Raw genomic sequence first — 24,070 nt, forward strand, 5'->3', positions numbered from 1 at the left:
AAATGGATGGAAGTCCAATTGTAATAAATTATGGAATATCCATACTATGAGGTGTTATGCAGCTATTAGAAGAAATGAGCTCGCTCTTCTATCTACTGACCTGGAGAGACGTCTGTGATGTATTGGTCAGGGGGATAAGCAAGCGAGGCATGGTGCACCTTGCATAAGCAGGGCAGTGCTTTCATAAAAGCAATCAGGAAAGCCTCCCTGTATGAGCCCAGGATGTCTCTGTATGGGTAGAAGAGTCAGGAGACAGTGCATAGAGCTCCCGGCAGGCTGTGGTCATGGCATAGCCGGTGTGGCTGGGGGACAGCAGAAGGAAAGGGGGACACTGTGATCCATTTCTCCTATTATTCACTGGCATGGTTTCACTGACTGGTGAGCACAGGCTACCGTTTAATTTGTGGGAACATTTTAATAGAAGGGCAAGCAAGTGGGGGAAAGGAGAGAGAGGAAGAAACACAGAAGACCAAAGTAGGGAGGAAGAGAGAGAGAGAGATACCTAACAAAGCAAAAAATTCCTACTGGCCAAAACTGGTTCACTGTCAGGAGTCTTTCGACTTTGCCAGGATTCCAAGCTTAGGGAGTTTTATTCATTTCTTTTTTTTGTTTGTTTTGTTTTTCCTAAAGTTAGTGTGCTGACATCTTCCATAGAGGACCCTCTGCCCTCTGCAAAGCCACCTTTACAAAAGAAACACACTGTAGTGCTGAGCATGCAGGCTTGCTGCGGCTTGGAAGCCGGCAGGTGTGAAGGCAGGTGCCGGTGCAGAGGGAGCTGCCTCGGGGAGGCAGGGAGACCACGATGGGATAATGCTGGTGGAGGCCTTGTATCTTGTATCTCTCCTGGGCGACTGCTAGGTCTACTCAGAGCTGGTACGTGAGCCCACATGGTCCCATCAGTGGTCTTCTGAGGAAGAATCCACAGGGAATATGTCTGTCCCCCACGCTCCCGTGGGGTACCTCCAGGGCCAAACAAATCAGTAAAAAATAAATTTAAAAAGCTGGCATTTTAATCTGAGTGTTGTTTTCAAATGCAAATATAATTCCATTTAACTCAAGAAGTGTTTACTGAGCTCATACTATGTGCCTAGCCTTATGCTTAGTATGAAATTACAGGAGGTTATTAAACTTTCCCAATACATTTGAGGGTTTTTTTTTTTATCTGATGATAAAAGTGACAAACTCATTTTAGCAAATGGTCAATCCTAGGCAAATAGTTTTTAAAATGACAGAGTGCCTTTCATTTCCAAAGCGCAGACTATGGTCTTCTCGGTATAGGCTGTATTCCGAGCACCAGCACAGGGAGTGGTACCTAATCAATATCTCATCAATATTTGTTGAGAAAAGAAAGGCAGATAGGCAGCTTACTTGTAGTAACATTATTTACGTAAATCCATTTTACATTTTTACATAACAAGGAAACCACCTTGTACATACTGTTATTGTTTGTTAATGTTGGTTTGTACATACCGGTTTTTAAACGGCTCATTCCACTTAATAATATATAACAAACCTTTCACCAACATTAAACGCATTTTTTAAATGCATCAGAAAACCTTGCTCTCTGGCCCCGGGGCAGGCAGCAACCTACCTGGTGGACCTGAGAAATGGCAAGGATGCTGTTACTGGCGCCGAGAGCCGCGGAGGGAGGTGACGGTGCATTCCTCTACATTTACCTGGGCGGCCGCAGCAGATTAGCATCATTTCAACTGTGTTACTTTGTAGTTCACAGCAGCACCCTTCACCTCCGCACGTGGGGAGGAAAAATAGTGAAAACACGCCAGGGAGAAAAATTTCACAGGTCTGATAGTGAACTCACAAGCTATTGCCAAGCAACTGTACACGCACACTCAGCTGCAGCTGTTGCACGTAATTAATGTGCTAATTATACATAATTATCTAATTACTAAAGGAAGGAGTTAAAGCAAGTGCATTAGGAAAGATATTAAAATTGGCTCCTTTTAGAATATAATGCAGACTATCTCGCCATGCCTGGAAGTCCCTCTTTTTGTCTGACAGTTGTAACTAGGGAAAAGTCTAGTTTTAGTGACAGTATAGGTTGGATGATTTTGAGTCACTCCATTAACAGAATTAAAAAAATATATTAATGTTGAAAATTTTGTCATATAGTTAATCTTTGCAGCATGGTATGAATCGGGGCTTGCAACAGACTCCTTTGAGTAAAGACAGTCTTCCCAATGGATGTTCCAAAGAAGGCTGGTCCCACAAAATGATAAAAACGGTGGGGGCTAAGTGGTAATATAAAATTTGGAAAATACTAATTATCTATCCCCTGAGTGCTGCTTATAATACTGTATAATATAAAACAAAATGTGGGGTGGATGGTAAGCAGTCATTATGTAAGTTTGGAAAATACTGTCATCCTTTCCCTTTCTTAGGTATGAGACATTTGCATGTAAAAGGTTCTGATAAGTACTGCATTTCTGAAATAGTTTTGACTACAATCCTTCTTTATTTACCCCCTCTGTGCATCTGTAAGTATCGGTGAAATCTGTAGACAATTCATATTCCAGGCCAGGCTACTCTTTAATGCATCCAGTGGATCATGGATTCATTATTAAGCGAAGCTTCGTTTTGAACTGGGTCCCTGCCCAAAGGCAACAGCCTCACAATAAGACACTTGAGAATCTAAAACAAACTCTTGGATGAGCCTTCAAGAAGCATAATTTTCTACTGATCGCTTCACTCATAAACATATTTCCCAGGGCTTCCGATGCACTATTTAGTCATTTATTTTCTATGATCAAATAATTAAATCTTCTATCGGATGCTGCCCACAGTATTTCTTGAGAATGTTAAAGCTGGCACGAATTAATTCCAAATTGGAAAAAAAAAGTCTCCTACTTACAGAGAAAGATAGAAATGAGCATCTTTGGAGTAGAGGTCATTTTATTAATTTGTTCATTCATACACGGTCTCCTTCCAAAAATGATTCGAGGTATCCTTTTTTTTTTTAATGCTATCATCAAAATTCAATGGGCCTTGACACAATGGAGGGAATGAAAACACAAACCAGTTGGATCCTCCGAAGGCACATCTTCATTACTTTTACTATTTAACTTTAACTTTTAATCTGGGGCCATAAAACCCATCCTAATAAAAGATCCATAAATATCTCCTGAATGTGCAAAGGAGTGACTTGACGACCTGGGAGCATATGCTGAGCGCCGTCCGCTGATGGGCCTTAGCTCCTGTGACCGCCTGGGAGGTAACACTGAGCAAGAGGTAGGTCTACCGGTTCTTCCAGTAAGTGATTCCAAACGGACTCTTACATTCAGATGCGAAGGGAATTGCTTCGATTTCCATGTTAAAATTCCAGTTCAAAAGGAATGAAACCATAGCCCTCATTTATTTTTGAGCCAGGCTGGCAGATTTTGGCATCGCGAGTTGAATCGTTCTTGAAAAATTAATTACAGATTATACACAGTGACAGGGGCACCCGGGACCGGGGTCTCACGGAAGTCCCACCTAGTAATCTCTTCTCATCCAGTTTTGCTTTGCACAGGGCAGGGACTCAGCTCTTATTTGCTAAAGGAAGGAATGCACGCACCCACTTTGAGCAGCGCTCTTCTCAATTCCATTTCTAATCACACGCTAAATTCTAAAGTAAATACAATTAATTGCCAAATAAACTGTTTCAAAGGATAAAACGGGTTTTCTTGAACACGTTTAATTCCACGGAACAACACACTTTTAAAATTAAGAACACTCGAAACTCCACATTATTTTTCCCTCACACTTTTCCCAAATTAAATTCTAAAAAAAAATATACTTTAAAAATTATATTATCATCATAGCGCATTTCTGCAGGAACAATACATAAGGATAATGGCTTTTATAATGTGATGTATAAATGCAACTTTACAAGAACCAGCAATTTATAGTATTAAATATTGGGATTTTTCCCCACTTCTAGGTCTTTTTTTCCCTTTCCCGCAATACACTATTCTGAGGAGACGCTATAAGGCCATGATACTTGATTACAGCATCTCGATTAGCATTACTTTTCTAGCTTTCTTAAATTAGATCCAAGGAGCATTTCTAAGTTTAGAATATTGGATAGAATACCCAGTGTTTGAAGCCAGCTTTTCAAATAAAACTCTTTATTTCATATACCCAGGGAGTTCTATGCATCTTCTTTTCATATGTAAAGTGGATCTATGCGGTCCTACCTTGCAGTCTGAATGGAGAAGGATGTGTAAAGAGAAGTCACAGCGTGTTTCAGCACCGAGCGAATCATCTGTCATAAACAGCATGCTGTATTTAATATTCACATCGAGACATCTCTGTCTTATTCCAGCAGACCCTCCTGACAAAAGCCATCCCACGTCTGCCAGGCGTATCGAGTCTAGCTGAGGACAAATTTCAAGATGAACCTGAAATCAATTTGCCATCAAATTTTCATGCCTCTCCCGGACTATCCGTGGCATTTTAATTACAAGCACCCTAGGCAGGGGGTACAACAGATATTGACATGTTGCTCCTACAATAAACTTTATTGGCAACCTCTGTCTGAATGCAGTACTCAACTAGAATAACAAGAAATAGATGACGATACGGAAGCGAGGAGGTACTGTAATCATTCTGAAATCGCTTTGTTCCACTGGCCTGGGCCTGTCCCGGGCGATGGGCCTGGGAGACAGAACGTCGGGGTCTTCGAGGTATCAACGACCTGCAAATCAGATGTGCCGGGAGTGTCTCAGAGCGCTGCAAGGTCCCGGGATCCTTTTCCGCAGGACCACAAGGTGTCACCTTGTTCCCTTTCTGTTTTCAGGTGGATATTTCAGAGGCTTATCATTTCAGACCTCTCAAAAGATTTCAAGTCCTTTTTGAAAGGTCTAGGTGTGTGGGCAGATTGTGCACCTGTAAACCACACTGAAATGCTTGATTCAAGGGGACAGGATGGTCCCTGATTGCATTTGGAGACCAAGTATGTGTTAAGGGAGAGGTAGAAAGCAACTGACCACCTTTACATGAAAGATAGCTGCCCCCTGCTTCTTCCAGATTTTTGCACAGTCTGTCGGAAGGGCTGTAGATATCAGGAGAGAGGGGAGGACCTGCAGCGGGCTAACCCAAGAGACTGCTGCTCTGCGGAAATGAATATCCTGAGACCGTGGCCATGCAGTTGGAACTGGGCACACCGGGCAGCCCAGGGTGCTAGGTGAGTCTGCTCTTGGACGTGTTGCCTTGCCCATGTCATCTTGCTCCCTCTGATGGTGACAGGGATGGAGACAACGCTTATGACCACTACCGTCTTTGTGGCTTTGGGCCAGGAACTGGAGCAGGCCCGTTTGCACATGCTGCCTCAACGAACCCTCACACGTTTCACAAGCGAAGAGCTGACTGAAGTGAATCCAGTCTTCTGGTCAATGTTTAACTACTGGCTCTCCAAAAACGAAGGCATGCCTGTAAATAAGCATACAGGTGTCCCTCGGATCCCCCTGGCATTGGTTCCAGGACCCCCGCGGACATCAAAATCCAAGGACGCTCATGATCCTTTCATAAAATGGTGTAGTATTTGCATATAACCTAAGCACACCTTCTCCCTTAGTTTAAATAATCTCCAGATTACTTATAATACCTAATACAATGTAAATGCTACCTAAATAGCTCTAAATATGATGTAAATGCTATGTAAGTCGTTGGCAGCATGTGGCCAATTCAAGCTTTGCTTCTCGGATATTTCTGGAATGTTTTTTCAAATACTTATGATCCAAGGCTGGTTGAATCTGGGGATGCAGAACCCCTGGATATGGAGGGCCGACTGCACGTAAGTTTATTATAAAATTTACTGATGTAAAAGATGTTACCACACACATTTATAAAAATATGCAACATTCTTTATTATAAATTCCACAGAGCCAATTGATTCTCACCCAGTGCTTTCATTGATTTCTGCCCACCTCTTACATCCACAGCCAAAAAGCAGCTGATGAACACCGGTTGGTACTTTTAACCTGTAAGAACTTTTAAGCTAACTAGTAGGAGGAAAACAAAAGAATCAAGACAGACAGATTTTGGAACTTCACTCACTCTTCAATGCCACAAGCAGCTTCTTTGTGGAGTCGGATAAAAGAGGTTTCTTTTTTAATATGCTGAAAGAACATTTCCTCTTTTTTAGAATAGTCATAGCGTAATGACTAGAGTCCTGATACTCTTACATTTAACCTGCATTATTAATATTGTAATTACTTTCTTAAGCCGTGGCAATATAAACCACCAACTAAGGCTTGGTTTGTACTTTTTGCCTATTTCCACGGTGTAAATACTCCCACCCCGGCTGCCTCACGCCAGCAAGGTGACGTCACCAGACGCGGGTTTAGGGAGAGCCCCGCAGCCGCACGCGGGGCTGAAGCATTTCTGCCATCCAGACCCAGACCACCTCAGGAGCACAGATAAAAATAGCCAGGGATCGTAAAATGACTAGGAAGCAATCAGCTTCGAGTATTTAATAACTTGGTTTTGAATATAATTTATTTAATTGTACGTTTATGCAATTTAAGTTTTAATGGTGTCTGTGTTTAACAACTGGGTCACAAAATTTCTGCCAGCTCCAGCTCACTGCCAAGTCCCAGGTCGACAGGAGGGGAGGGCTTTACTGCCCAATGGAAAGAATGCCAACTGTGCCCGAGAGTGCAGGCACGGATGTGCATGTACACACACACACATGAGATCCCGCTGGCAAAATCCCCTCGATGTTTTCCTGGAGGGGGAGGTGGTTTTGAACCCAGCCAGGGGATCCATGACGGAGCTGTCACAGCAGCAGATAATGAAATACCTGTGTTTCTGGAAGGAGCTGGCAAGTTTGACAAGTACAAAGGAAGTGGAGGGACCAGCATTCGCTCCTTCTGCCCACTACGGGGACCACAGCAGGAGACAGCCCAAGGAAGGAGACCCCTGCGGGTCAGGCCCAGTGGTATCTGCACAGACCACCTCCCGCCGGCACCCCCCTCAGATTTCTCCCTCCTGCCTTTGGGACCACCAGCCCTTCTGTTCCTTTGACACGCTGGAGACAGCCCACTTGCCATGATGCGTGAGAGATGAGTCACGTTCCTATGCTCTGAATCTTGTAGTTTTTGAGGCAAAAACTGATGTGAGAAATAAAAGCACTAGAATGGGGTGGGTGTGAGTCTAGAGAACACGCGCATGCCCTTAGTTCAAGGCAAGGTTGGCCAGACTGGTTCCGCGGAGCAGTGAGCTTCGTCCTACAGTTCGAAGGACGGGGGGTTTCGTTTCATCCTCTCAGGTGGGAGCCCTGAGGCCCCTCCACGCCTTACTAAGCGGGTGGAACGCACAGCGGAGGCAGGTCTGCTCCCCGGGCAGCCCGCAGCGGCACCAGCACGTGGTGGTCTAGCCAGACGGTCTTTCCCGCGCTACACACTGTAATTCAGACGTGTTCCCAGTCTGGTGCATGTATCAAGCAGCGCAGTGCTGACCTGGCTGGAGACAGCCCCAAGACATTTCTCATAGGATGCTGGGGGTAGGGATGGCACGTGGGTGACACTGACGCTGCGGGCTGTTTCCTCAAGGATAAGACACTTGATGTGACATGCTGGGGGCTTCTCTGCGTGTCTTTTCAAAACATGAAAAACAGACGGCTTTTTATGGACAAACCAGACTGGAAGTATCCCAAAGTGTTCCCCAGAAATGCCAGAGCTGTAAGATGTCTGCGAGATATAAAATAGAATATCCTGTCACTTGTCAGTAACACAGTTTGTTTGCTTCCCTTTCCCTTTTTATTTTTATGCCGGAGGGTCAGTTGCTTAGAGTAAACATCGATGTTTCCTAGGCACAATTTACATTTGGAATGTGAAATCTAATCTATGGTGCTGGGCCAGAAAGAAATATTTATTGTTATGTATTGCTGTTCATCTTGCCTTTAAAAAAGGAGTCAACACACAGAAATCATTTGCACTGTCTCTCCTCCGTAGACTCCTGGTTCTGACCCTTCCTCCTCTGCTCTGTTGGCTGAATCTAAGAGCACTCTGTGTGTCTATCATTTTATTCGAGATAATGCTGTCCTTGCTGAGAAGATCTCGCTTCTCTGGTATTCACAGCAATGGCCTGGATTAGAAGGGACCTGGCCTGAAGGAACTGGGATTTTCCATAAAACAGGCCCTGGGTCAGGAATACTCATCACAGAGGGCCCACCCTCTAACACCCCCCCTCCTAGCCAGGGCGCATCCCTGGATTCAGGCATCAGGCAGGTGTGGGAAAGGGGATACGCTCTCAGACTTGCCCATAAACATGTGGGTAGCTTTTTGGAGCTTCTGGCTAGACCTTCTGGGGCTGGAGGGAATCTAGAAGGAGAAGGCTCTCTTTCCTTTTTCCTTTTTCCTTCCCTTTCTTAGGTTAAAATAAAAAGTCATGCCCACACGAGTGCTCCTCTTCATTTTACAGAGTGGCCAAGTCACCGGCCGGATTCGTTTCGGAGGCAGGAGCGATATGGAAAGTCCACGTGTGCCAAGAACGCGTGTGGGCACTGGGCCAGGAGAGCGCGGCCTGCTGTCCACAGGGAGAGCAGGGAGGCCAAGTTATGTTTGGAGGGATGCCTCCTGCCTCTGATGTCGTTTTTTTTTTTTTTTTTTTTTTTTCACGTCCACAGAAGCCACTCCCCCAAAACTTGAAGCCTGTGGCCTCCGTCTCCAGGCAGCCCCTGCTTGGCCGAGCCACTCTCTTTGGGGCACAGACCCACCCAATGCCCAGCAGAAGGCATGGGGAGGGGGAGCTGCAAGGCGCTGACCGGACACGGTGTGCCTGTGCCTTCCCCCTGGACCCTTTTTCTCCTCTGGAGCTCAGCCAAGGAAATGCAGTTTGCAGAGCCAAGCCCCAGCCTCTCTCTCCAAATCACATCGCTCATGATTAGGGAGAGAAAGGCCGTATCTTCCTCCACGGCCCTGGAGTCCTCTCCACCCACTCTCTATACAAAATCAGTTCATCTGGGTAATTTTTAAAACGTAGGGCTTGGGCCAGCTGGAACCAGTTGCCTCTCCCTGGCCAAATGCTCGGGGTTTCTTCCAGCCTCAAGCCGACGTGCTCCATGCACTAGGACAGCTCCGGGATACAGCCAGCACTGGAATGAGGCATTTGCTAGCCGGACTGCCCAGCAACTTCCCAAGTCTGGAGCAAACAGAAAGCCGTAGTTTTTGGTAAGGCTCCTTGGCCCCAAGAGGCAGGTCACTGAGATTCTAGTCCTCTGAAACCCCAGAGGACCTCGGTATCCGGTGTTGGACCAGGCTCCCTGGCGGCCAGGGCCAAATCTGTGTCCTAGCCCTGAAAACGGTAAGATGATTTTCATGGGGAAACAGATTGGCTTTATTTGCTTTGGTCTCTTCCAGCTCAGGAGTGACCTGAGTGCCGCTGAGAGGCCCCCAGGGGACCCTGACTTTATTCTAGAAACAAGGCTAGTTAAATAAGGCATTGTCAAGCCAGAAGCTGCCTCAGACTCTTGGCAAGTGTGCTAACTCAGTATGAAATAATATAAACGGAAAAGAACAATATTCCCTGTTTTCTCACTCCAGGCATTTTAGAGGCTGGGAATCAGTATTCATTTGGACTGGGCCAAGAGCTTTCAAAAATAAGTTCTGTGTATTTAAAAGATCTTTAGATTTGAAGTTCTGATGTGTGGGGCTGCCTGATGTGAAGCTTCCAAATGGTGCCTATTGTGCTTTGGGGACTCAGAAAAATTCAAGAATCGTAGTCTTTAGTGCGGAGAAGGGATTGTGTAAAAGACACCATTTATCTCCTTTTGGGCACAAAAACATATACATACGCATATACAAAACTATATACATTTATACATTCTTCTTCTGGGGGCCCTGCAACTCTTTCCAGTCATTTTTCATGTTAATGAATGTGTGTTTGGTTTCTAAACTGTTCAGCTTAAGAACTTGAGTTGAGATGTTCTAGAAAGTAAATAATCCAGCTGTGCCTACCGCAGAGGGCCCCAAGCATGAACTCGCAGGCCCCCGATGTGGAGGGGAGGTTACAGAGTCTGGGGTAAGCCTGTATTACCCTCACTTCTGGTATTTGGAAACTGAAATGAATTCTCCCAACCTCCCCGATTCACAGAGATGTTTGGAGGGTGAACCGAGTCACGTTTCATAAATTCTGGGTGCAGAAGGAAGAAAAAAAGACAGCATTACTAAAACACTGTCACCACTATTCCCACTTCTGGGACCAGCCAGTCCTTAGAGCATTTAGAAAACAACAAAGCAACCCAGGGCTTTCAATGCCAATGAGCCCGGGAAGAAAACTGTGAGAAATACTTGAAATTTTGTACAGAGATGCTTAAAACCTTGAAACGGAGAAATGCATTCCAAGAGAGCGACAGTCTTGCTGATAAATATTGCTTCATAAAATAATTTAATTTACATTTGTGAATCTTCGAGAGTACCTTTCTCACAGGAGTTTCTTTAAGAAACACAATCTTCTTGAGTTCACTGTTTTTAAGCTTCCCCCCCTCCTTCGGGGATATTTAACTCTCTAGACTTGCCAAAGAGCTGTTTCCTAGTACATCCGAGAGAATATATGATTTCATTTTTGCACAGATGCATTTCTGTACACCTGGTATTTCGGTTATTTACTAACCATGCCTAGTTTTGCGGTTTCTAGCTTTATATCTTTAAAGTCATTAAAACTTAATAGGAGAATTAATCATAAAAGAAATCTATCAAACACAGTTGCCAAGCACTTTTTCTTCCCCTGACTGACATCTTTAAAATGCATTTGAATGTTATTTATTTCATCACACCCAGGGAATAAAAAAAAAAAAAAAAAACTTGCAGCTTCCAAGTTCACAGAAAGCATAAAAATGTGATTTACTATTTATTGTACAGTTAGGCACATGCGTATTATATATTGCATGTTAATCTTCAACTGGCTAAGTTTAGCAAATTTGACAACACTACTGTTTGCTAGTGAGGAAAAAGAATCGACATCTGTTCTCTTCCAGATATGATTCCTTCTTGGAAGGAATCAGAAATACGCCTAGGCCGTCTTATTTTCTGGGGAAACTGATAGAACGCAGGCTGTTTAAATGTACAGTCAAACCACAATGCCCCCTGGTGGTGAAATCATACATAAACATTTGTCAGTGTTTCTGCAAGCTGTGAATGTGTTTAAGAGAAACTTAATTTTTCATGACATGGAAATGTTCTTTTAGTTTTAAAAATGCAAATACAAAAAAAGCCTGGCACAATGATGGTGCTTTAAATGGAAAATAAAGAGTTGCTTTGCTGTTGGTGAAATTAGAGGTTTATCTAAGCCACCTTGATGAAAGTTTTGTTCTTTTTTGCTTTGCTTTGATTTTTTAAATAAGGAGTTATATTTTAATCCAGAGTGAAGACTTGGAGTATGGGGGAATTGCAGTATATGTGGTTTTTAAGTGAAATCTACAGAAGTAGAACTGTCAGCAGATACTTGCAGGAGAAGCTACGAGCCTGTGAGCTCACTGTCAGTCCAGTTAATGTGTAATGAGAGCGGACTCCAGGTCTCACCAGGGGACCGGAGACACCATCTTCCCACAACGCTCTCAGCACGCACCTCTGATAAGCAGCTTAAAGGGAATTTCCTCGGGTCAGAGGCAAATAGCGATTCTCAGGTTCCCTCAATCCAGACACACACCGTTTGCGAGTTAGGCCCCATAAATCTCACAGTCAGCAACACATGGAAGACGACGCTGTTAGAAGGCGCAGATACATTCAGTGGGAACGTGTGAGACGTGGACTCATTAATCACACAAACAATACTGACGTCTTGTAGTGATCACGGAACAGGGCACCTTCCTTTCTCAGAAAGCAGCTCGTTTCGCTATTTCTGGAAGCAGGGGGCCCAGAAAGGGAGTTGTGACTGCATTCCTTCTTCTCCCAGGAGGTTGAGCCATTGACAGCTCCAGGTCAGACGGCAGGTGCAGAGTGAGCGACCCCCAGGTGCCCTGGGCCCTGCTCCAGAGCTGCCCGCCTTGCCAATAATGACTCGTTTCTGATGCAAAACATTTCAAGACACTTCCCTGATGGCCCAGATGGTACCAAAAAAGGATACTGCAGGGTAAATACAATACACATGAAAACCTGCACACGGATGCTCACAGTGGCATTATTCCTCATAGCCACACAGTGGAAACAACTCAACGGTACACCAGTGGATGAATGGAGACATAAAATGTGGTATATCCATACAATGGAATATTACTCAGTCATAACAAGCAATAAAGTACTGATATGTGCTACAATGGGGTGGGGATAAGCCTTGAAAACACTATACTAAGTTAAAGAAGCCGGACACAAAAGACTGCATGTTGCATAATTCCATGTGGAGGAAAGATTCAGAACTGGCAAATCCACTGAGACATAAAGTAGATGAACGGTTGCCTAGGGCTGGGAGAGGGACAACTGGGGGATGGCTAAGGAGTGTGGATCTTCTTGGGCTAATAAAAATGATCTAAAATCGACTGTGGTGATGAGTGCACAATTCTGTGAATATCCCCAAAACCACTGAACTGTGCACTTTAAATGCATGATTGTATGGCTGGTGAATTATGTGTGAATAAAAACTGCTTTGAAAAAAAAAAAAAGGATTTTGGAGGGCTAAGGGCAGGCAGACCTAACAATGTTCCAACAGATCTAAAAGTGTCTCAGGGAGAAGGGAAACAAGGAAAGGCTAACAGCCTGAAGAGAAGCACCCTAAAACCCTGGCTCAAGCTGGAAGCCCAGTCTTACTTTTTGCAAAGGTGATTTGACTCACCTCCACACTCCCAGAAACCTTCTACATGAAACTCTAAGAGGAAGTATCTCTCCCTCCAGATCCTCAAATCTAATGATGGGGCATTTTAGGGTTTTCAACTCTCACTGCCATCCCCACTCCCACCAAATAAAACCCAACATCCTCCCCCACCAGAGATCTGGATTCAATGAGCCTGGAGCATCACTATTTTTAAAGAATTTCCCAGGTGATCCTAGCATACTGCCGAAGCTGTGGACCACTGTGTGGGAGAGAGCCAGCAGAAAAGCCAGAGTAAAATGAGAAGGAAGGCTGGGCAGAATGACAGCCAACATTCCATGTTGCACGAAGCCTCTACTTTGGATTTTTCTCCATTCTCCCATGTTTGTATCAAAAGCCACCTGAGCAGCCACAGCAGGCGGATCATGGTCATCTCAGGTGCTCCCATCTGATGATGATGTTCACAAATGACACCAAAATGTTTACACAAACAAAGATATCTGAACCAATTTGCTCCTTTACAAAAGGCAGGTGCTCTCCCAAGATCTGTTTCACTGTACAAAAAAAAAGGTCCGTGTAGAGGGGAGGGTGCTTACGTTCAAAGTTCAGAATTTTGAGGGCATTAACTGAGAACTTCAACCGCGGGCACTCAGCTGACCCTCCATCCTGCCCGACATTCTTTGCTGTTCAATGCTTGAGGATACAAGCCTCCCCCACCTCCTCCCCAGCAAAGCTACGCATATTTCCCTGGCTGAGTTTTAATCCAAGCTAAACATCAGTGAACCCGAGTGTGGTACCTGCGTTACTTGCTGCCTAGAGAAAGAAACACCCTGGCTATGAATTCTTTCTTTTGGAGCTTCTTTGAGCCAGAAAACATCGACCCCTAGCAGGCCCAGTGCAGGCAATCCTGTACGTGTTCTCTCTGGGTCTGTCCTGATTAATGACAATTTTGGAAAACACTGCCTGAATAATCCATCATTGAGAAAAAGCTTTGGGATTAAATCATATCAGTGGGCCTTCCAGCACAAACATCCCCGTGTTCCCAAAAAAGCCAGTCCAGCTGGAAGGTGTCCAGGAAATAAAGAGGACACCCCAAAATGCACCCCCCCATTTTAAATGGTACTGCATTGTCCACCCATCCCCATCACACGAAGGCTCAGGTGTCCCCACCAGGAACTTCAACAGCCTGGGCCAGGCACTTCCTGCCATGGTTTGCTCCATGTGGTAAAACGGTACCATGACCAATGCAGTGAGGACCAAGTGGTGTGTTAAACAAACAAAAAACAGGAAAAAAAAAAGGCAGATGGAGGGAGAAAAAAAAGGAATGAAAGAGAGGAGAGGAGAGAGGGAGAAAAGTGTAAAAATGTTGGCTCCGTTTTGTGCGCAGGGAAACTAAATGGCCATGGGGACAATTCAATTTAATCTTGGCAACCAGAATGGAGATTTAACGCCCACGGTGAATGCCGAGCAATCCATACAATTTTTTCAAAGGCCCAGCTCTTACCCGCCACACGCACGCTCACACACATAATTCGGATGACACTGCCTGTACGTGGCAGCGTCCCCAGGCGGCCAGAACTGCACTCGGTTCAGCTGGGATCCATACCAAAACCCTCCACAGGCGCTGATAACCATTCCTGCCTGCTCCTCTGTTACACTGGTTTTTGTTTTGTTTTATTGCTCTTCCTCCTCGCATAGAAACCAAGTTTCTACTCACTTCCTCTCCATCTGCCTCTCTTACTTGCTTCTTAGAATTAAGTTTTTTATGGAGGGACTGGGGATTGAACCCAGGACCTCACACATGCTAGGCACATGCTCCACTACTGAGTTATACCTCCACCCCCTCTTACCTCCTTCTCAAAAGGCTCAAAAGCTGTGAGGCCTCAAAGTGGTAAGGAGCATGTGGTACAACTTAATCTCAGCTAGCTCAAAGCAGGAATGTCTATTTATAGCATGTCAGGAGGACACGTAGGGGAGGAGCACAGCCCCACAGCCTGAAATTCACGTCCTCAGCATCCAGGGAAAACAGCACCTACGTTGCCTCGACCTCAGCCGCTGCACGAGTCTATTCCATGGATATAGCTTCCACTGGCTGGTGTCAAGTCCTGTGCTAAATGCTGGAGCTAGACATAAACAAAGAAAACCCAGTCCTTACTCTTGAAAAGGCTAAGCCTGAAACACACAGTGACTGCACGGTTTGAGCAGGGCTCTAACAGGAGCTGGGAGAGGCTGCTGAGTCACCCATGGTCTCTGCCATCGCCAAAGGACAAGAAATCCCCACGAGTCCCGCCTGGTCCTTTCGGAAGGTTAACGAAGGTGAAAACCAGAGACGGGGAACAGAGGCCAAGAGGAGTCAAGGCAGAGACCATCGGGAAGGAGCTGGGAGACAGCCAGGTGTTCCTGGTGGGACAGTCCCACCCAGAAAGAGCGCGCAGTACACACGCTGCCCTCCGCGCAGGGGCAAGGCCAGGTGGAAAAGGACATCTTGCTTGGGGCCTCCCCCGGGCAAAGCCGCAACCATGACGCCTTGAGTCTTGCCCGACACTGGACACCTTGAACTGTCCAGAGACAAGACCTCTCACCATTTTCCATATGGAAGGAGAAAGGCCCAGATGGTTTTTATACTTAGTAAAATTCCGTTTTAATCAAAGTCGGGTAAGTTAATCATTGACTCAATGAGGACGAAACTAGAATAAAATCATTTTTGCCTTAAGCCAAACTATTAAGAAGCCTTATCCAGTTAATAGACTAAAAGGCCTCAGAATTATTTCCTTAGCCTTCATAACATTCAATCTTAACTCAGTCAGTACTGTGCATCCCCCTCAATGCTGATGAAGGAGACACAATGGAGGACAGTGAATTTGTATTTAAGAAAAAAAGGCTGTGGAATCACCCTGAGTAAACACCGCCGGTGCTCTGTCACTGAATCAGGAAGACAACATAATGTCCCCCTTCTGAATTTTTCTTATCACAGAATGCTCCCAATTTTTACACGTCACTGATTTCCCTTTGAGCTTTCCCTGTGTCTCGCAATCACCCCCGCTCGCAGCCATAGCCCGAGACACAGTGCTTCTAAGCAGGAAGAGTTGTCTCTTATTTATCATAAACTTGGTGAGTAGGGCATGTGAAGTTTGGAAAAGTGGTCCCTCCAGCAAACCCTGCCCTAAGCTGGGGCGGAGACGTGACTCCTTTACCCTCTATTTTGTGAGCATTGGAAGCACCAGAGTGAGCCCCACCAACGACGGTGCGAAACTTACGAAGTAACCCGCGTAAATCTCAAAGTACGTGGTTGGAAGTCTAACAAAGTTCTTTTTAATTCCCTTTATGTTGACAACCTGGATGATTTTGTACAAATATCAAATTCCCTGAAAACGTGTTTTTCCCAAGTCTTGGTACTTTCAGTATATAATAAGTCTACTTTTTTTTCTTTTTTGAGATAAAACATCACAGCCTCTGGTGAAAACCCACCAAGAGTGACATCTCTGGACCCAGCCACTCTCCCTGTAATGCAGCACTGACCATCCACACCATGGGGGCCCTGTGATCATGAAGACAGCTTAGATTCAATCAAACAAGTACATTAAACATGCAGTAAGGTGTTGGGGTGGGAGAGCATTATAAACATACCATTTCTGCTCACAAACCAATTATGTTAATACCCGTTCACCATTTCAATAATTACTATCATTGATATAAACCCCCAAACAGACCCAGAGCTTAAAATTATTTGGCCTCGTATAAAATGAGAACCCACTGTCTTTGTCTTGGGTCTCTCCTGGTGGCCAGTAAGATGGGACCAGGGAAAGACTCCAGCTTCAGTTATTACCAAACTGCTAGACTCCTCACAGATAGTCTTGATTTAGAGGTAAAGAAATGCTTCCATTTACCTTGGATTTTTATATAAGTGTGCTTACTTAAAAATTACAATTAAAAGCAAATCTTGGTCAAACAAGAAGACAGTGCTACACTGCTATGAGAATGACAACAATCTAGAAGGCTGACAACATGAAACGCTGGCAAGGCTGTGGAGCAACAGGAACTCTTACTCATGGCTGGAAGGAACGCCAAATGGGTCTGCCATTTTCAAAGACAGCTGAGCAATTTCTTACAAAACTGAACATACCCTCAGCATATAATCCAGCCTCTGTGCTCTGTGGTATTTACACAAATGAGTTGAAAACTTATGTCCACAAAAAAAAAAAAAAAAACCTATATAGGGATGTTTATAGCAGTTTTATTCATAAATGCCAAAACTCAGAAGCAATTAAGATGTCCTTCAGTAGGTGAATGTATAAATAAACTGTGGTCCATCCAGACAATGCAGAACTACTCGGTGCTAAAAAGAAATGAGCTATGAAGCCATGATAAGAGATGGTTCAATTTCCCCACGATCAAAGGCCTCCACATCCCCCAAACCATCACCGCTCTAGACCCGAGTAGAAATGTATCAATCAGAGGGCAGTCAAGGTAAAAGGTGTACCCAGAAGGCTTCAGTCTCAGCATCCAGTACCCCTACAGCTCCCTGCAGAACCATTCCAGTCTGTGCCATGTTCCAAAGTTTGCTACTGACATCATTCTTGGCAAAAATTTAACTTCCTTGATGTCTGAGCAATGCATTCTCCTCGTGGAAGGTTTGACAGAGGTGGACAGGAGAGAACTGCTGAGTGACAGCATCTATCTTCAGCAGCAACTTCTCTCCTTCTGTGTGGATGGTCCAGGGAAGGGGGTCTCTAAGGGATGAGAGAGGGACCTGTCCAAGTCTCGGGTTTCCCATTCCCCTGGGTACAGCAATCACAAACTCATCAGGACAAAGCTGCTATCTTGGCCTTAAATAGTGAGATGTCTGTGATGTGGTCCAAAGCAGCCTCTGGTAGAAGCAGACCAGCAACCTGGGGTGTGCACAGCACATCCCATCCTTGTCTTCAGTGACCACATGCACAAAAGCCAGCAGGATGGGACACACACAGGGAAATGCAGGGGTCACAGAGAGGCCCACACTCCTCTGACAGTGGCCAAGTCAGCTGAAGAGACCCACAGGACACCAGCCACCTGCTAATGGACATGATCCATCCCTTAAATTCCACCTTCATCTCATCACAAATGTGCAATTCTCCCGGAGGGCTACATCAGACTAGGACATGTTCATTTGTGTGTAACTTTCAAAAGGCAGACCACCACCGATGACTACAAACACGTGCTTGACTTTCTTAAGCAGCAGGGAATTGAAGACTGGGTGAGAAGAGGAGGCGAGAGATCACGCTCCCAGCACTCAGAAGGCAGGACATGTAAGGGGACGAGCAGGAGGCCTCGGGGAACCTGAAGGAAACACGAGGCGGGTGAGGCATGAGGGCAGCCAGCGAGCCTAAGGAACACCAGGTGGAAAAACAAAGAGCCAGAAGACTTTGTGGTTTCCCATCAAAAATTGTCCTGTCTGAGGGAACTTCGATCATTAGAAATAAGTTGACTGATTTTGATTCTTTGACTACATAGCAAATTGAATTTATAAAGGTAATCCACGCTTATTGAAAAATCAAAAGACAGAAAATCCAGCATGGACTGGTCTAAGGTAAAATGTGATTCTTTTCCGATAGCTTCCGACCCAAACCCACCCCTGGGGTAAAGCCTGACGAACAGTCCACTTCGCGTCTTTCCAGGTCTTTTCCGATGTGCATACAGACGTGTGTTTTAAAAATGCTTCCGGATTAAAAACAATACAGATCAATGAAACGTCTCTACTTTGCAGCACGTCATGTCCATGGGCCCCAACCCCCTAGGCTCCGCCACGGAATAAACACACCTCAGTCCATTTGATGGCGGTGAATGGGGTCGGGGCCAAGTACCCAAGGAGGAAATGACAAACCTCTCTAAGGACAGGCCTAAAACCCTCGGAACCGGCTGTCACCCTGCGATGGACAGCAGCCTCTTACTCCATTGACAGGCCTGCCTCCGGCTATAGGATCTGGACTGTAATTACAGGAAAGGCCACGCCATAAAGATGGGGGGAGGAGCTAATTGACCAAAAGTTCAATGTGCTGACTCAAGGACCGGGGACCAAGCCTTACATTTCTTTTCCTCAAAAAGCCACTGATGTGCAGTCCATTAAGCCGTGACAGTGCAAACCCAGGAGATGGGGTACTTCCAATCAAAGCACATGTGTGAGGCTCAACCAAAGACACATACAAGCCCACAGCAAGTATTAACTCTATTTATTATGTTGTTTTCCTTGTTACATCATTAATCAGAGCTAGGAAAAAAAGAATGACTCTTGTTAAAAACCCTGAAGATATTTTACAAGTAACCCATCTGCGGACCTAAAATGACCAAATGCAAGGGTTCTTTTCTGCTGTAAAAGGGAATAAGAGACACACATTAACTACCCACACAAGTGGCCACAGCTGGACGCAACAGATATGCTCCTGATACTCTGTGTGCTTAGAGCAAATCACCCTTCCAACGACCCGGGTCAGCGTGCCATTGCAACAGATCATGCAAAGACTCCTTTCTGTTCCAGAAAAGCTTCTAGACCAGGAACGATGCTCACCACTTGTCTTAACACACAAATTCTTAACGTTGAGCATTTTCTTATGCAGTGCCAGCTTACAGTTGGAGAGTGAGTGTCAGGCCCAGGCAGATAAGGGAACTCGGAGACGTGTTATTTCTTTAGGTCACTGACTTGAGGTTTTCCCAGCCTTCTCCCAGGAGAAAGGCCAAGCTCTGACAGCAAAACTTCACAGGGATTGATTCCTAAAGGTGTGACGGCTACACAGGAGGCCAGCGTGCACTCTGCAGGAAGAACTGAGATGCTTTTACCAAAATACCACTTTGCTAGGATGGTAGATAAACAGTATGTCCCACATTGACTCCAGATGATTAGTAATGGTTACTTGGCATAGTGTGCTGAGCACAAGTCTGATTGATTAGTGATGTCTGTCATGCATGGTTAAAGGACTTGCAAGTGGAGTCACGCATGCTGGGTACTCACCATTCCCATACTTACAGGGCACAGGTATTCAATACATCAGGGATAAAGCTCCTGGTAATTTGTTAAAAGCTACAAATTAAGGGGGAAAAAAAACACATTTTCATATGACGATGCCTCTTCTCTCAGAACCACTTACTCCCTGAAATATAACTCTAAGTTGATGCCAATTATTCAGGGCACATAAGCACAACAATAAAATTTCCCTTAGCCAAAAATACATAAAGAAAATTTCAACATAAATCCAGTCTCACTTGGGAGGGAAGGAAAACATGGGTTCTGTAAATCCCTCACAGTGGCAGGCCCTGGGCTCTGTCCCCAAGGTCAGAGACCATCTCTGGGTCATGGTCCTGGTTCTAGACGTAGCAGTGTGCTCTCACATGAACACGCAATCAATCCATTATGGATTGGATGCTGGCTATGATTCCAACACACTGTGAGGTGGGTTTTATACACAGTGATAAAAAGTGAGGATCAGAAATTATCAGAATGGGCTTAATTGCTGAAGAGTCTCGGAGGTGGATCTGCCAGTGGACCATGTCATGGGTCAACCTGCCCACTGGTGAGAGGGAAAAAAATTAATAAATCACTCAATTTGAAGACACACACATTCACCCACACCTTCAGAAGACAAAGTTCCCTCACGATTTTGTGACTGAGAACACATGTATCATTCAATCTCTACTGGCCTTTGGCTCAAGCCCCCCACCCTGCTCCCCATCAGCTGTACACACATCCCTGTCACCTGATGGAACCATCTGCTTCCCTTGCTGTAGAAATGCCACCTTAGCTTCAGGGTCACTTATCTCCTGGGTATCATCTAATTAGGACAGGGAAGCAGTTGGCCAGGGATCTTTAAGGGAGAATGCCAAGCTTCAGAAATCCAGAAAATGACCGCCAAGTGCACCCCAGCCCATCTCTGTGCACTTAGAGCGGCATCATTCACTCTGTTTAAGACACCTCAGTGGCGGGGGAAAGCCAGGCAAAGATGTTGATCAGCAGCCCCATGGCGGCAGAATGGTGATGAAGGAACCCAGGGAGGAGGGGACAAAAAGGAAGTGCAGCAGTGGTGGGTGACGCTTAGGTCTCCAAGGGCATCTGCGGCCCCCACCCCGATCCTCAAATGACTATGATTCAAAATAGCTTCACAGGCTCAAATTTTCTCCAGGGCTTCAAACTGAGCTCATCGTCCAGCTTGCAAATAAAGAAACTTCAGGTGTGAGTCAGCCAGTCCCATAATCACTCCCATACACATTCAATGCACCCTGTTCTACTTCATGGAAAATAAGACGCCGAATGCCATTAGATCTTAAATACAGACCAGCGGGGGGAAAGGAGGGAATTACATTCAACCACTGTGCACTGGGAACCTATCAGGTGCCAGGCCAGCGTCAGGAATGGAGTAAGACACAACCCTTTTCTCCAAGAAGCACGCCATCCAATGGAATGATGGCCATGGAACTGAACATTCATGACACAGAAACACGAGGGAGTTGAAGTGTCGAGGGGGGAGTGACGGTATCTAGGTGAGGGGAGGTCTGGGAAGACTTCTTGGAAGAGATGATACCAAGAGCTGAGTTCTGAAGGATGAGGAGAAGTTTGCCAACAGACCAGGGAGCCAAGGACAGGATGGGGAGCCTGGGGGGAGGGCAGAGCTAGCATAGCGGGTGCAGCCTGGTGAGCTCCGCTCAGTTTGGCTAAAGCCTCAAGTTGCCCGAGGAAGGCGAGGAGGAGGAAAGGAGTCTGGAGTGGTTGGCTGGGTCAGGTCAGGGGGCTTGTGAGCCCAGCCCAAGAGCCCACCGTGACTCTTTGGCATGTTACTGTACGAACTCCTGCTAATGAGCCCTATTTTGCAACAGGGCAAATGGTAATAGGGAAGGTTCCCGGAGCCGTTTCATTGGCTGAGTAACAGTGTTCTTAGCTCGGAGAAGAGAAGCAGCAGAATGTCGCGTGGAAGGGAACCCCACGTCTGAAGAGTCACCATGTGGAAGACGGGAGCTGACTTAATTTGCTGCGGGACACAGAACGGAGGGCAGAATGCCTGCATGTTTAAGTGCGTGTGCTCTCCAGTTCAGAGAAGGACCGCGGGCCGGTCAGAGGGACCTGCATTCCACGTGGCCTCTGCCTAAGGTCAAAAGGCTCTGTCCTCTCTGTCCTCCGTCCCCTAACAAGCCAGACATCTGAAATCGGCCCAAGGCTGGAAACAAAGGAGTGGTCCTGGTCTTCCTGGGCAGAACGTAGTAAATCCCTTTACAGAGACCACGGCAAGGAGCCCAAGAGAATTCCACGAAGTGTGGGTGCCCAAGGAGCCCAGCGCAGGGACAGAAGACAAAGGAAACCATGTAAATGCAGGCATTGATTACAGATTAGGTCGCTTTAAAATAAGCTAATTATACCGGAAAGTTAGTACAATGCCAAATCTAAATCTCAAACCATCTCAAGCCCTTTCAGTATGCTTCTATGGGTTCACGGTGGATGATTATCATGATGTTATATTATCACCTATCTTCTTTCTGTGTCCTTGACTGCGAAGAGTCAACCCCAAATAAAGGCGAACCCACACCACGACCAAAAAAAAAAAAAATCCCCCCCCATCTGAACAAATCGTTTAGGGTAAAAATAAACAGAACTAGAAATTGTCTCTAATAAACTAATATTAGTCTCCCCAGAGGGTTAATTATGTCGCTCCGTATTTTAAGAAGAATGTAAATTGCCAGTTTCAACAGATGTTCTTTTAAAAGAATTGGTTATCTGGGAAATGATGGGTCTTTGTTAGAGCTTACCCCAGTGGAATATAAACATTAAAATCATCCGACTATCTGTGAGCGCCGCCCCCCACCCCAACTGTTACCCACACCAACGATACTTCCTCTGGTTCTCAGCAGCTTTCGGGACAAGCGTTCCAGACAGAACTGTGGTCTCAGATCGCAGATGACCTGTTCTGAGGGTCTCCAAACTCCCCTTAGCCATTGCCAAGACCCTCAAATGGCACCCATCCATTATTACAGACTCCGGCTCCGGCCTGGGTATTATTTCGATCCTGTCCTAGGATCATGGAGAGTGAGACTAGGAGACCGCACAGAACCAGAGTTAGGCCTTTCTGGAAATATAAGGCCCGACCAAATTCACTTTCAATATTCAAATGTATATGACTGCATGCTAAATGCACACATACACACATATTTGAAAACTTCTTCTAGTGGAGGAATGAGAACTTGAGTCTCACTGGAAACGTCACTAGAAGAAAAAAAAAAGAGATCACAAATGTCCTTATTGTCTTCTCTCAAAGGGCATTTTGTAGACACTAAAATATGTGCTATTGAGTACACGGAGCGAAAGCTTCAGCCAAGAGAGAGAAGACCTTCCTCGTGGGCAGGTGATTATTCCAAGTGGAATGATGACACCTGACCTGGGGGCACAGAGAGAACGGGGCTTCTGTGTGGAAGCCCCTCTTGGTGTCTGACTGCCAGCCTCACCTGACCTAACTCTCCATCATCATTCTGCGGAGATTCACTTCACAGACAGGGAAACTGAGGCTCAGGGAGATGACTGACTCCTAGTAAAACTTAACAGAACGTGCTTTCACTACTGATCTGCCAGGAGTAAGCAGAGAATCTCATCTCAGCCAGAAGGTAAGTAGTGACCACTGATCTCCTTAGCTGTCTTGGAAAGGGCCTGCTCCGGCAGGATTCAGGCGCTCTGAAGAACTGGGCACTTTCATGTCCTAGAGGCAGGAGGAGACAAGGCAGCCAAGGGCCACTGTTTGAGGGAATGACCTAAATGGGAATAAGATTCAAGACGAGGAACAGCAGGCGGGGCTGACTGAAGGCCGACTCTGCAGCAGCGCTAAGACAGACGCTGAATGTTCACTATTTAATCTGATCACCCCTCTACTTTGCCAAGGAGATGGTCCTGTCCACTGAAGAGGCAAGGAAACTAAGACCCAGAGGGGTGCAGTCAGTGGCTCCAGGGTCAAACCGTTCCTAAGTGGTCCAGAAGGAACACTCCAGGCTCACCTGACCCACAGATCACCACACTCACTGTCTCAGCTCATGCCTGAAGATGACAGAACACCGAAGTTACCTACCGCAGCAGCTCCCAAGGCCGTGGGATCAGCTGTCTTAGGGACCAGGTACAAGGTCGGGCCAGCAAGGCATCCCTGCCACCAGGTTCAGACCCAGCTGAACCGTCAGGGAGTCCTACGTCTGCGGAGAAAAAAACTCAGGAAAAGCTCCACTGCAGCCCTCTTGGGCCTGATAAAAGGGCTGGGGTGTACCACTGTGGAGGTTAAACAGGTTACAAATTTCAAGAGCTGTCCTTCACCTAGACCACACGCGAAGGGCAGCTAGA

The 24,070-nt window shown here is 45.8% G+C and overlaps 1 protein-coding gene across 6 annotated transcripts in view; it reads right to left on the minus strand.

The window, feature by feature from the left end:
- The window catches only part of WWOX (WW domain containing oxidoreductase), a 902,472-nt gene that overhangs the window by 574,524 nt on the left and 303,878 nt on the right, over nt 1-24,070 (minus strand). Inside the window, exons 9-10 of one of the 6 annotated variants that reach the window (XM_045505245.2) lie at nt 19,739-19,792; nt 18,933-19,524 (exon numbers count right to left, since the gene is read on the minus strand). The exons of 4 other annotated variants lie outside the window; for them this stretch is intronic. In XM_045505245.2, the coding sequence (XP_045361201.2) occupies nt 19,760-19,792 (33 nt within the window). In that variant the 3' untranslated portion in view covers nt 18,933-19,524; nt 19,739-19,759. Of the gene's footprint in view, nt 1-18,932; nt 19,793-24,070 lie in introns of those variants that run through there. One more of the 6 variants, XM_045505239.2, reaches the window with a different exon arrangement.

The sequence above is a fragment of the Camelus bactrianus genome, chromosome 9 (genome assembly GCF_048773025.1).
Source record: "Camelus bactrianus isolate YW-2024 breed Bactrian camel chromosome 9, ASM4877302v1, whole genome shotgun sequence".
NCBI lineage: Eukaryota > Metazoa > Chordata > Mammalia > Artiodactyla > Camelidae > Camelus > Camelus bactrianus.